The sequence below is a fragment of the Mastacembelus armatus genome, chromosome 6, assembly GCF_900324485.2.
Source record: "Mastacembelus armatus chromosome 6, fMasArm1.2, whole genome shotgun sequence".
Classification (NCBI taxonomy): Eukaryota; Metazoa; Chordata; class Actinopteri; order Synbranchiformes; family Mastacembelidae; genus Mastacembelus; species Mastacembelus armatus.
Genome location: NC_046638.1, coordinates 17,730,908 through 17,743,176, shown reverse-complemented (window position 1 = coordinate 17,743,176; position 12,269 = coordinate 17,730,908). Strand labels below are relative to the sequence as shown.

Below are 12,269 nucleotides of genomic sequence, written 5' to 3'. Positions count from 1 at the left end.
AGAGGGACTCAAGTAGAACGGTGAGGTTACAGGGAGTAGAGGTGAAGAAGGTGGAGGAGTTTAAGGACCCAGGGTCAAGTCCAGAGCAACGGAGAGTGTGGAAAAAAAGAGAAGAGACGTGTGCAAGCAGGTTGGAACAGGTGGAGAAAAGTGTCAGGTGTGATGTGTGACAAAAGAGTGTCAGCAAGAATGAAAGGAAAGGTGGACAAGACAGTGGTGAGACCAGCAGTGTTGTCTGGTTTAGAGACAGTGGCACTGAGAAAAAGACAGGAGGCAGAGCTGGAGGTAGCAGAGCTGAAGATGTTGAGGTTCTCTCTGCGAGGGACGAGGATGGATAGGATCAGGAATGAGGACATCAGAGGGACAGCTCATGTTAGATGTTTTGGAGAAAAAGCCAGGGAAGCCAGATTGAGATGGTTTGGACATGTTCAGAGGAGGGACAGTGAATACATTGGTAAAAGGATGCTGAGGTTAGAGCTGCCAGGAAGGAGGCCTAGAGGAAGACCAAAGAGGAGGTTCTTGGATGTAGTGAAGGAGGACATGAGGATAGTTCTTGTGGGTGAGAAGGATACAGAGGATAGGGTTAAATGGAGGCAGATGATTCGCTGTGGCGACCCCTGAAGGGAGCAGCCGAAAGCAAAAGAAGAATAATAAATTATTAAGATTAATAATAGCCAGAATCACATTTCTATCAACTACACTCTGTGGCCTCTTATTAATGATATTTTATTAATGCTCCATCATATTTGAAGTGAAACTATTAAAAAATACTTTAATTTAGATATCTTAAATCAGGGCATTAAGATAAATCTCTCAGATTAAATTACAGTAAGTTATATTGCATCCATGTGTTAAATGCTCTAAAGTGTCAAAGAACTGATGTAAAATAAAGTATTATTTAAATACAAGGTATTTTAATCAAATACCATTTAACATTTAGACTAGTAACATCTCTTTAGGTATACATTATGACCCATGAATACATCCCAAATAGTATCTGTCTACAATCAGACTAATTGTTATACAGCGCTTCCTGACTGCGTGCGTGCGCCGGCGTGTGTGAAGTACGTATGCGTGCGTGTGGTTTCTTCAAGTTTGAGTGAATAAGGGCACGTGTAAAAATAGGCCGCCTACAAACCTCGGATAACGAATATTTTTACCATCAAGAAAACCGAATAGTACCTCAACATTGCAGCATATAAACTTTTATTCTCAACACAATAGCCCAGCGGATTACAGACTATTTATTTACTTTAGATGTTCGGAAAACACGTATTTGCTTTTTGGATACGCGCTTTTGAGTCGATGTGGACATTTACAGACGCTCCCTCCGACTGTTGAAACGTCCCGTCATACCTCGCGTGGCCAACGGCTCTCCACCGACTGCTCGCTCATTGAATTACCGTAGTCAGCCTGTTCGGCTCCGTTTACTGGAATAATTTGGACCAAACCGAGTCGGACTGGCTCATTAAACACTGTCGTCTGCCACACACATCCTCGGCCTTCTGTTTATCGGACTACGGCGGTGGGGCGTGCTGGGTTTGGTCGGGGAGGCAGGGGGAAGTAAGGAGCTGGTCCCGAGTGATGATGGAGCTGGAGTCGGCCAGTAACAGAGGCGAACTGGGAGCTGTGGGAGATTCGCTGCAACCACAGACCCCGAGCAGGCACGAAAAGAGTCTGGGACTGCTCACGACCAAGTTTGTGACTTTACTACAGGAGGCGAAGGACGGAGTGCTGGACCTGAAAGCTGTGAGCATGCAGCACCGAGTCTTTGTTGTTAGCTAGCACATGTCAGTCTGAGCCCGCTGTCGTTGGGTTACATGCACTTTCGCTAGCCAGCCTGTTAGCCTAGCTTAGCTGTGTGACAGGCTAATATGAGGGGCTGCCCCCTCTTTACTTAGCTTTGTAGTTTTTATTGACCTGGGTTACTAGCTTCAGACTTCTGCTCTCTCGGTGTTTGTGTTTTCACGTTTTTCAGAGAAGAGCAGAGAAAGGCGACAAACTGGACTTTGAGAAGACCGGCCAACTTTTCTGACTCTGCCCCCCGCAGATTCAAAGTTTAAAAACTGGGTCAGCTTTTGTCGATCCCTTCTGCATTAACGCTGCTGCATCTTCACAGATGAGCAACTTTTCACTGATTGATAATGCTCTTGTCACTTAACGACATATATTCACTCGGTTTCCAATAAATACCCCAAAAGCATATACCCCTGACGACAGTGCGTTGGCTTTTCAGTCTCCACCACCACCACCGTGCTGTTAATGATGATGATGATGATGTGTAGATAATACATTAACAATCCCACATCTTTCTGAGCAGCCTCTTAGTGTCAGAGTTGAAAGAGCTAGTTGTTGCTGGTGATCACCTCTAAAGAAGAGACGTTGAAAACAAGTTGATCTTTCTGTCAGGGCCACTCGTGTTTAATAAGCCTTGAACACATAAGCACAGGCTTAAAACATATTAATGCCCATGTGAGATTGGAATAAAAATAGAAACATTTTAATAAAAACTGCCATCCCATGTTTTTTTTTTTAAACCAGTGAACCAGATGGCAGCTTGACCAGTCAAGCATTACTTCGTATAATACAGCAGTTTTTTTTTTTTTTGTTTGTTTTTTTGCAGTAACCTCAATGACATGGCAGACAGATTAGCTTCACAGCTGCTGACAGGCATGGTGGCACTGTGCTTTACTGATAATAAAATACCAGTCACACACTTTTTTTTTATTTCTGTTTCATGCTTGTTTTCAGTTGTCCATAGAAACACACTTAACCCAGTCATTGTTTCCTCAAATAGACAATGTATCCCAGACAGTGCAAGGACTTTTTGAAGAGAGCTGTGACTTGAATTAGTTTCATTTTTATGTGATGTCAACTATTAAATACAAAGCTGTATATTTTACTCACAATCATTCAACAGGTCTGTAACTCCGGTTCAGCTTAGACTTATCAGCAACAGCCATATGGTTATTAGTTCCTTAATGGGCACATGGGCTGGGAATGGTGTTTAAATGACACTAAGTTGAGTGGCAAAACTTCATAGTTTTTGGTTGCAGGGCATTAAATCAGTTGGTGTACATACAACTGTCCCTTTTTGTATGTGCCTTTACCGCCTACTAAAGGTGACATCTCTGTTGTGTTTTTGTTTTTTTCCTGTCATTCAGGCTGCAGACACTTTAGCAGTGCGGCAGAAACGACGGATCTACGATATTACTAATGTGTTGGAAGGAATTGGACTAATAGAGAAGAAGTCTAAAAACAGTATCCAGTGGAAGTAAGTCCACATTTATTTTTTTCCCCAAAGGTTGAAAGAGTTTTCCTTATTTTTGTTCTAAATAGAAAATAACTAACTAGAAAATAAATTGCCTAAAAAGATTCCTTGTGTTTAAATGTCATAAAAGGGCACATGTTCATTGTTATTGTACCCGCCATCACATGCACTTACATATTTTAGTGATAGAGAAGTTTATGTTTTTGGATGTGTCATGACTGGGACTGAAAAACTTGAAGTCTTACGAAAGAAATAAGAATCTCAGGTTGCATTTCATATGCATATTTAGGCAATTACAATTGACCACACAATTGTAATTGCCACTTTCTTATACATATTTGGCAAACAACAGGTAGCTATCACAGTCTAACCATGTCATACACTAACAAAATGAGCTGAACAATTTTCAGAGGATTTTTAAATTTTTTGCCATTTTGGCTGTTGTAGAAGTTCTGGACTTAATAACAATTAGTAAATGTAAATATTAGCTCTATGAAAATCTGTGGTTTTGCTGTATTTTCTTCCGTTGTGTCAGTGCAGCTGTATCTGTTTTATCTAAGCTCTAAGACAGTGAAAGAGAATGAATCTACATTGCTATATCAACAGTAAAGCTGAATGTTAATGAAAAAGAGAAAGTCCGCTCACAAGTGTCTGAAATTGTTTTGGCCTGTTGTCTGTACATGATGTATTTGTCTTTGTGTTCCAGGGGTGTAGGTCCAGGTTGTAACACCAGGGAGATAGCTGATAAGTTGATTGATCTGAAGGCAGAGCTAGATGACCTGGCTCTCAGGGAACATGAGCTGGACCAGCAGAGAGTCTGGGTCCAACAGAGCATCAAGAACGTCACAGATGACTCCAACAATAGCCCATATCCTTTACTGTGCAGTGTGAACAACAGATGTTTTAGTAATGTGTCACTGTGTTGATTTAATGTTAATGTCATGAATTTGTTGTGTTGCATTCCAAGTTATAAGTGAGGAATGTTCCTAAAAAGATTTATTCATCAATTGTGCTTTGTTCATTTGTTTTTTTGTATTTTGTTACCTCAATCCATCTGGTCTCAGTCTCTCCAATATTTCCAGCTAAGTTTCACTTGTTTATGGAAAGTATTTAGTGAATTTGCAGGCTTATAAATGTTGCTCACAGCAGTGCCAGGTGACTAGCTTGAGAAGTCTGTAGTTACTGACATAGAATACAGACCGTGTTGAACTTAGGAGAGCCTGCCAATTTTATCATGGGATAAAGTGCTCCTGATATATGAGGGCAACAGTGTCAAACTGTCTGAAAAAAATTTGCAACCATTTTCAAACACACCTTGCTTAGATATACATTGTACAACCTGTATTAGCATGCACAGTTTTTAGAAATGTGCATGTGGCATTCAGTAGCACAGAGCAACAGCAGACACAATTACACAACAGTGAAACATATCCAATCTCAGTACCATCTGACACTTCATAGTGTGCATACATTCACTTCTGCCAGCCCCGTCAGCCACACAGCACCTACTGAGACACTGTCCTGGTCACTGGAGCATTTTGTTCATTTTTATATTGCCTTGGGCTTCTTGAGATATCTTTCTAAAGTCTAAGAAAGTAGCCATGTTTATCACAGTTATTTCAGGTTTGGAATAAGGCTAGACATTTTTTATAGACTACTTGCTTTAAAAAACAGGGGGTGAGAAATTTGGCATTAAACACGCAGACACAGTGTAAGGCAGGGGTCTCCAACCCTGGTCCTACTACTGTCCTATGAGCACTTGTGTCCTGCAGGTTTTACAACTACCACTGCCCTTCAAGTGTCTGATTGGCTGAACACACATGATCCAGGTAATCAGCAGTGGGTAGGGCAGGAATATCTGGTTAAACAAGCAGGGCAGTAGCGCTCGAGGACCAGGATTGGAGACCCCTGGTCTAAGGGAAGATAATATTTAGTTTCATTGTATGAATTGTGGGATTCAGCATTTCTTAAGCTTGACTTGCACAAGAGGCTAAAAATCAGGATGTCTCCACCTCTCTTGATTTATTTTTCATTTCTTTTTTTGATCTGACACAATATGAGCTTTTGCAACTTTACTGAAGTAAATGCATCACATAAAGTAAATGCCCCTAACTGAAGTGATTAGCTGGAGACCCTATAACTACAGTGGTGTGAAAAAGTGTTGGCTCCCTTCCTGATTTCTTTTTCTGCATGTTTGTCACACTTTAATATTTAAGATCATCAAACAAATTGAAATATTAGTCAAAGGTAACACAAGTGAACACATCATGCAGTTTTTATTATTAAGGGAAAACAAAATCCAAAACTACATGGACCTGTGTGAAAAAGTGTTTGCCCACCGTTAAAACATAACTTAACTGTGACTTATCACACTTGAGTTCAATTCCTCTAGCCACACCCAGGCCTGATTACTGCCACACCTGTTCGCAATCAAGAAATCACTTAAATAGGACCTGCCTGACAAAGTGAAGTAGACCAAAAGATCTTCAAAAGCTAGACATCATGCCGAGATCCAGAGAAATTCAAAAACAAATGAGAAAGAAAGTAACAAATCTATCAGTCTGGAAAAGGTTATAAAGCCATTCCTAAAGCTTTGGGACTGCAGTGAACCACAGTGAGAGCCATTATCTACAAATGGCAAAAACATGGAACAGTGGAGAACCTTCCCAGGAGTGGCTGGCCAACCAAAATTACCCCCAAGAGCACAGCGACGACTCATCCAAGAGGTCACAATAGGCCCCACAACAACATCCAAAGAACTGCAGACCTCACTTACCTCAGTTAAGGTCACTGTTCATGACTCCACCATAAGAAAGAGACTGGACAAAAATGGTCTGCATGGCAGAGTTCCACAACGAAAACCGCTGCTGAGCAAAAAGAACATAAAGGCTCGTCTCAGTTTTGCCAGAAAACATCTTGATGATCCCCAAGACTTTTGGGAAAGAAAATACTCTGTGGACTGACGAGACAAAAGTTGAACTTTTTGGAAGGTGTGTGTCCCATTACGTCTGGGGTAAAAGTAACACCGCATTTCAGAAAAAGAACATCATACCAACAGTAAAATATGGTGGTGGTAGTGTGATGGTCTGAGGCTGTTTTGCTGCTTCAGGACCAGGAAGACTTGCTGTAATAAATGAAACCATGAGTTGTGATGTCTACCAAAAATCCTGAAAGAGAATGTCCAGCCATCTGTTCGTGACCTCAAGCTGAAGTGAACTTGGGTTCTGCAGAAGGACAATGATCCAAAACACAACAGCAAGTCCACCTCTGAATGGCTGAAGAAAAACAAAATGAAGACTTTGGAATGGCCTAGTCAAAGTCCTGACCTGAATCCGTTTGAGATGGTGTGGCATGACCTTAAAAAGGCGGTTCATGCTCGAAAACCCTCCAATGTGGCTGGATTACAACAATTCTGCAAAGATGAGTGGGCCAAAATTCCTCCACAGTGCTGTAACAGACTCATTGAAAGTTATCGCAAACGCTTGATTGCAGTTGTTGCTGCTAAGGGTGGCACAACCAGTTATTAGGTTTAGGGGGTAAACACTTTTTCACACAGGGCCATGTAGTTTTGGGTTTTATTTTCCCTTAATAATAAAAACCTTCATTGAAAAACTGCATGATGTGTTTACTTCTTATCTTTGACTGATATTTCAATTTGTTTGATGATCTGAAACATTAAAGTGTAACAAACATGCAAAAAAATAAGAAACCAGGAAGGGGGGCCAACACTTTTTCACACCACTGTATATATGTGTATTCAGTATTTTGTCGTTGGTTAACCAACAGCCTTCCAGTCATGTACAGTGCAGTTTGTCAGTGATGTATTACGGAGGCATTTGCTCGTTTTTACTTGCAAATCTTATTGTAGTGACCCTTAACACTTTCATACTATGGCATACATAAAACACGAAGACCTATGTGGAGCTTTCAAAGGTAATCTTTTCAGATGTATTTTGTTCAGTTGTTGTCTTCTTCCGTCCTATTACTATTTCATCATTCTTTTTTTTTTTTCTTTTTTTTTTGCAGGTGACACACTCCTGGCAATTCGTGCTCCCATTGGCACACAACTAGAGGTGCCAATACCAGAAGCTGTAAGTTGTATGTGCAATACTGTGTGTCTCACATCTGCCTACTGCTGTCTTGTCCCATGTCCCTGACTGGGACTTTGTGTGTTTCTCCTTCTAGGTTCTCAATGGACAAAGGAAATACCAGATCCGTCTCAAGAGTTCATCTGGTCCCATTGAGGTTTTGCTGGTCAATAAAGACCCCTCCAGTGCCTCTCCTGTTGTTTTGCCTGTCCCTCCTCCAGATGACGTCCTTCAGAACCTCCCAGCACCAACTGCTACCTCCCAGCCGTCTTCAGCTGTCTCGAAGGTACACACATATATTAGCTTTTACTGTGCCATAATTAAATAATTTTGTTGCAGTAAAAGGCTTGGTATACCCTCTCAAGTTCTTTGTTTATTAAGACAGAAGAGTGGATGAGAAAAAGGCAATCTTTTTATCATCATGCAATATTAAGACCTAATTCCTTTGTCTTCTGACCCTGCAGCTCCCCAAAGCAGCTCCAGCTACTACAAAACCTGGTCCTGCAACAACTTCCGCTACAGCAGCGAACCACACAGCAACAGTGTCAGGTAGGCAGAGACTATGGCTGAAGTTGCATCTCAAGTTGAAATGTTGTGGGTTTTTTTTTAATTCCATTTGAACTTTCTTGCTAAATTGCTCTGTCACACATGATTTTCCCATTTTATTTTTTGATACAGTTTACATTGAACCTTTTGTTGCTAATATGATGCCTGTTTTATTGGGTGTTGTCTCACCTTCGTTTAATTTCAGAAGTGACCAGCACCACGCCACTCACCCCAACAACAGATGCACCCGCTGCAGTCACTCAACAGCTTCAGTCCTCTGCCTCATTGGATGGATCTGTGTCCTCTTCCACTTCTGCAGTATTTGAACCTATTAAATCAGATCCCTCTGAATGTGAGTTTGGTGTTTCATATGCTATACAGTGATTAATGCAGTGTTTACTGGTAAAATGACAATTTCCACAAATGATTTTAATAACAAAAACCCATTATTATTTATGCAGCTACACTTAATGCAAGAGACCACAAGAAAATGTCACTATTCACTTCATATCTAACTTTGTTAGTGTGTAGCTGAAATATTTGTTTTGGTTTCCTTCTAGTGCTGGACTTTCCCAAAGAACTCTCTGAAATGTTTGATCCAACAAAAGGTAATTATCCTTCAAAGACTGTGTAGTTAGATATGTAATAACTTATCAGTGTGCTGGATGAAAGGTTCAAAAAAGGTCACTCACTTCCCTGTCTCTCTCAGAGATCATGAGTGGAGATCTGTTGGAGGACTTGATGTCATCAGAAGGTAAGTTTGCTTACAGGCACACTCATGGAGAAGTGGAAGACATTTACAGTCAGTCTGAACAAAATAATTAATATAATTCATTCTGCTTTTTTGCATTATTCATGTCTCACCTGTTTCTGTTTCACCTCCAGTGTTTTCGCCTCTCCTCCGTCTATCCCCACCGCCCAGTGACCACGACTACATATACAACTTAGATGAAACAGAAGGCCTGTGCGACCTCTTTGACGTCCCCATTCTCAACCTCTGACCCCTGAGATTGTTGTCAGAGTGGGACACTCACAAACATTCAAATCTATCCTTATTTTCTCCAAGTGTTCCCCATCACTAACAGTGAAGGTGAGAAAAGGTGCAGGAAGACCGATATGGACACTGGCACAGTGAGCTCAAGCTAAACTCAGACAGTAGATCGATGTACAGCTTCGTGAAGAAATTCAGGCAAGAACAAAACATTTTACAGATCACTTTTTCAAGGAAACATATTCAAAACAAATGACAAATATATTTTTGGAATCTCGTGTGTGATAATGGATTATGTTTGTGTATCAGCTTTCCCATGAGCTTGTGAGTGAATGCATTTTATGAATGTGCGTGTGTGTCTGTGTGTGTGTGTTTGTGTTTTGTATTGAACACACTCTTAACATGAGTCGGACGTCTCCAAGAAACAAAAAAGAAATGTATCAGATGAAGAGTCATGGCAGACTAATGGAGTCCGAACACAGCTGGTTAAATATGCACTGTCCTCATGTACATAGAGAATATATATTTTGTATTGCCGGCACACAAGACGTCATTATGAACTACGTTTGTAACACAGGCAGAGCAATAGTTTGCTAATAAAGAAAGGTATCAGACTCAAATTACCCTACTCTGTACAAAGTGCTCAGTTTTGAAAAATGGGCCTTGGTCTTAATTAAACCATTCAGTGCTGAAGTGCTGTTGGGTCCAGTTAGAGAAAGAGGATCTTAATAGTAAGCTACTGAGGCCAATAAACTTTGACATAAGCTAAGGACCAAAAATTGCGGGGGTAGGAGGAGAGTTTTAGGCTACTACCATTTTACATTAATATATTTTTAGGTAAACAAGGTAGCTGTTCAAATGAGAGAGAAATGTTTCCTGGAAGCTCCACATAATGGGTTGTAGTTTCATTTTGTCTCTGGAGTTTTTGGTCCTTGCAGGTTTTTATTGGCTCAGATTTATACATTACTTATCTACAATATGTCAGAGATTGCCCCCCACCCCTTTCTAAAATCAGTTTTGTGGTGATTTTAACTATAATGTATTTATATGAATACCAATGTACTCAGCTCATTTGTATGTAAAAGGACATGTAAGTATTTTTACTGATGCAGTGAACATAGTCTCAATGTCATGAAATGTGCTCCTGTGTTTGTATGTTTGTCACAGGTTTACTGTTTCCAATGTTGTGTTTATACCTATCACTCTAAATTTGATTTGTAAACTCTAATTCTCTATTCTTTCTGTGCAGGGGACAGGTGAGTAGCAAATCAGGATGAGTTATTAAACTGTTCAAGTACAATTTAAATCAGCTTTCTACAGTGCTTTCTTTAGTGGAATCACTTTTATTGTGGAAAAATGCCCTATTTTGCCCTTGATGACATATATGTATATACAGTATGTACTGTGTATATCCTTCTCTACTGCTTGTATAGAATAGCCTTTATTTTTTATACCTGCTAGATATATCATTACATTATTGTTGATACTAATTCCAGGCTTCACTTCAAAGTTGACAGAATTTATCCACAAAAACGTCCTGCTTTATCTAAGGATCCTGTCTCATCGTTGCACTTTACATCACTGTGGGCAGATTGGTTGCTACTCCTTGATCTGTAGCCAGCGGTCGTGTTTGGACTGTGCTATGAGCAGCCAGGGAGTTTAACAGTCCTGGGTTGAATTAATTATGTCTGTGTGCTGGTGTGTGAGACTTGGTCCTACAGACTGTTTTAACTGGCTCACTGTTGCCAAGCTGTAGTTGCATATAATGAAATGAAATAAACACTTTGGTATTCTCCTTGTATTGTCTAGTTTCATCATTATAATGTCACAATGAAGATGTCTTATTAATAAAGAAACAATCATGACACATGCCAACATTGTGACAATAAGATGTCTTCACTAGCAAAAGTCATGAGCTTCTTATTGGCATTTTAAAGACCAAATGTGATAGGTACAGTGTTGAACTGGAGCTCTTTATTAAATTACTTTTTTGGACCATGTTTATTTAACATGGACAGTTATGTAACTGAATGGGCAGAACATGATTTGCTCCATTGATGAAGTAAAACTATTCAGACCCCTTTGCATTTTATACTCAGTTGTCTAGATTTCAGTTTTAATTTTTGTTCATAAAGTTACATTAAATATCCTATAACAACAAAAGGAAATTTCTATGTTTTAATTAAAAAGCAAAAACTCAACCCTTAATTCAGTACTTTGTTTGAGCCCATTTGGTAGCAGTTGCAGTTTAGAGTCTTTAGGTAACTCTCTACAAGTCTGTACACCTGGATGTGGCAGTTTCTCCTTCTGACAGATCATCTCAGTCAGTTAGATTGAAAGGGAAGAATCTGTGACCTGCTATCCTCCCATCTCTCCTCAGATGCTACGTGAAGTTTACGTCTGTTTTTTTGTTTGTTTTTTGCTGGGACTGTATCATTGTCCTGCTAAAAGATCAGCCTGTCATGCCAGTCTCAGGCCTCTGCACGCGGAACAGTTTTTCTTCAAGGACTTCTACGTATTTGGCTACATCCATCCTTCCCCTAGTTCTGATCAGTCCCCCTCTCCGTGCTGCTGAGAAGCATCTTCATATTATGTTTGATGTATGTATGACTGAGGTGATGAGCAGTGCCTAGTGCATGAAGTTCAACAGAAATGTATGTTTGTTTTTTTTGTCTCATTGTCTCCTCTTTTTCTTGTTCTAAGTTCTTTAAAGATGTTTTTGGCCAACTCCAAGCAGACTGTAATGTGTTTGGCACAAACTGGTTTTTGTCTAACCTGATTATTGGAGAGGTGCTGATAGTCCTTCTGGAAGGTTCTTCCATCCTTCAACTGTAGGAAAACTCCTGGTGGTTCCAACCACTTTCCACTTCAAAACTGAGGCCACTGTGTTCTTGGTTTTTATTGAATTGTGAATTATACACAAGAATGTGTCCTTCTAAACTATGCTCTGTCATTTAAATTATCCACAGGTGGATAATTAAATACAATACATATGACCACAGTTTGGTGTTATACATCAATCTGTATACCCTTACAAATATGGGATTTCAGTTTTTAAGTTTTAATAAATTTGCAAATATTTGTTTTCAGTGTCACTATGACAATTTAAGTGTAGACAGATGAACTATATGGCAATCTGATCTATTTAAAAGATCAGATTGGATCAGATCAGATCACTTCAGATCAGGGAAATACTCGTGCTGCCTGTACTAATCTCCAAATTTTATGACTCAGCACCTTTATGACTTGGTAAGTCATAAAGGTATATATATATATATATATGTGTGTTTGTAATCTCTCTTCCTCATCTCATATCTTGTCAACTCTTTACTGGCAACTTTCTATAAGGGCCTGGAATCACAAAAAAGACATG

At 39.9% G+C, this 12,269-nt stretch overlaps 1 protein-coding gene across 1 annotated transcript; it reads left to right on the top strand.

Annotated features, from left to right (window-relative positions):
• The first annotated feature begins 1,153 nt into the window (after positions 1–1,153).
• e2f4 (E2F transcription factor 4) lies at positions 1,154–10,695 on the top strand. The gene is made up of 11 exons (XM_026311942.2): positions 1,154–1,749; positions 3,165–3,274; positions 3,978–4,139; positions 7,161–7,204; positions 7,298–7,362; positions 7,457–7,645; positions 7,824–7,908; positions 8,111–8,257; positions 8,466–8,513; positions 8,615–8,659; positions 8,791–10,695. Exons 1-11 carry the CDS (start codon positions 1,585–1,587, stop codon positions 8,904–8,906), a joined length of 1,176 nt encoding a protein of 391 aa, XP_026167727.1. The 5' UTR covers positions 1,154–1,584; the 3' UTR covers positions 8,907–10,695.
• Positions 10,696–12,269: the final 1,574 nt, after the last annotated feature.

What these genes read in the sequence shown, in the direction of transcription:
- e2f4 (XM_026311942.2), top strand. Translation starts at nt 1,585, where the DNA reads ATGATGGAGCTGGAGTCGGCCAGTAACAGAGGCGAACTGGGAGCTGTG. An exon ending in GATGACTCCAACAATAGCCC is followed by an intron (nt 4,140 to 7,160) that starts ATATCCTTTACT and finishes ACACTTTCATAC; the next exon opens with TATGGCATACATAAAACACG. An exon ending in AATGTTTGATCCAACAAAAG is followed by an intron (nt 8,514 to 8,614) that starts GTAATTATCCTT and finishes TGTCTCTCTCAG; the next exon opens with AGATCATGAGTGGAGATCTG.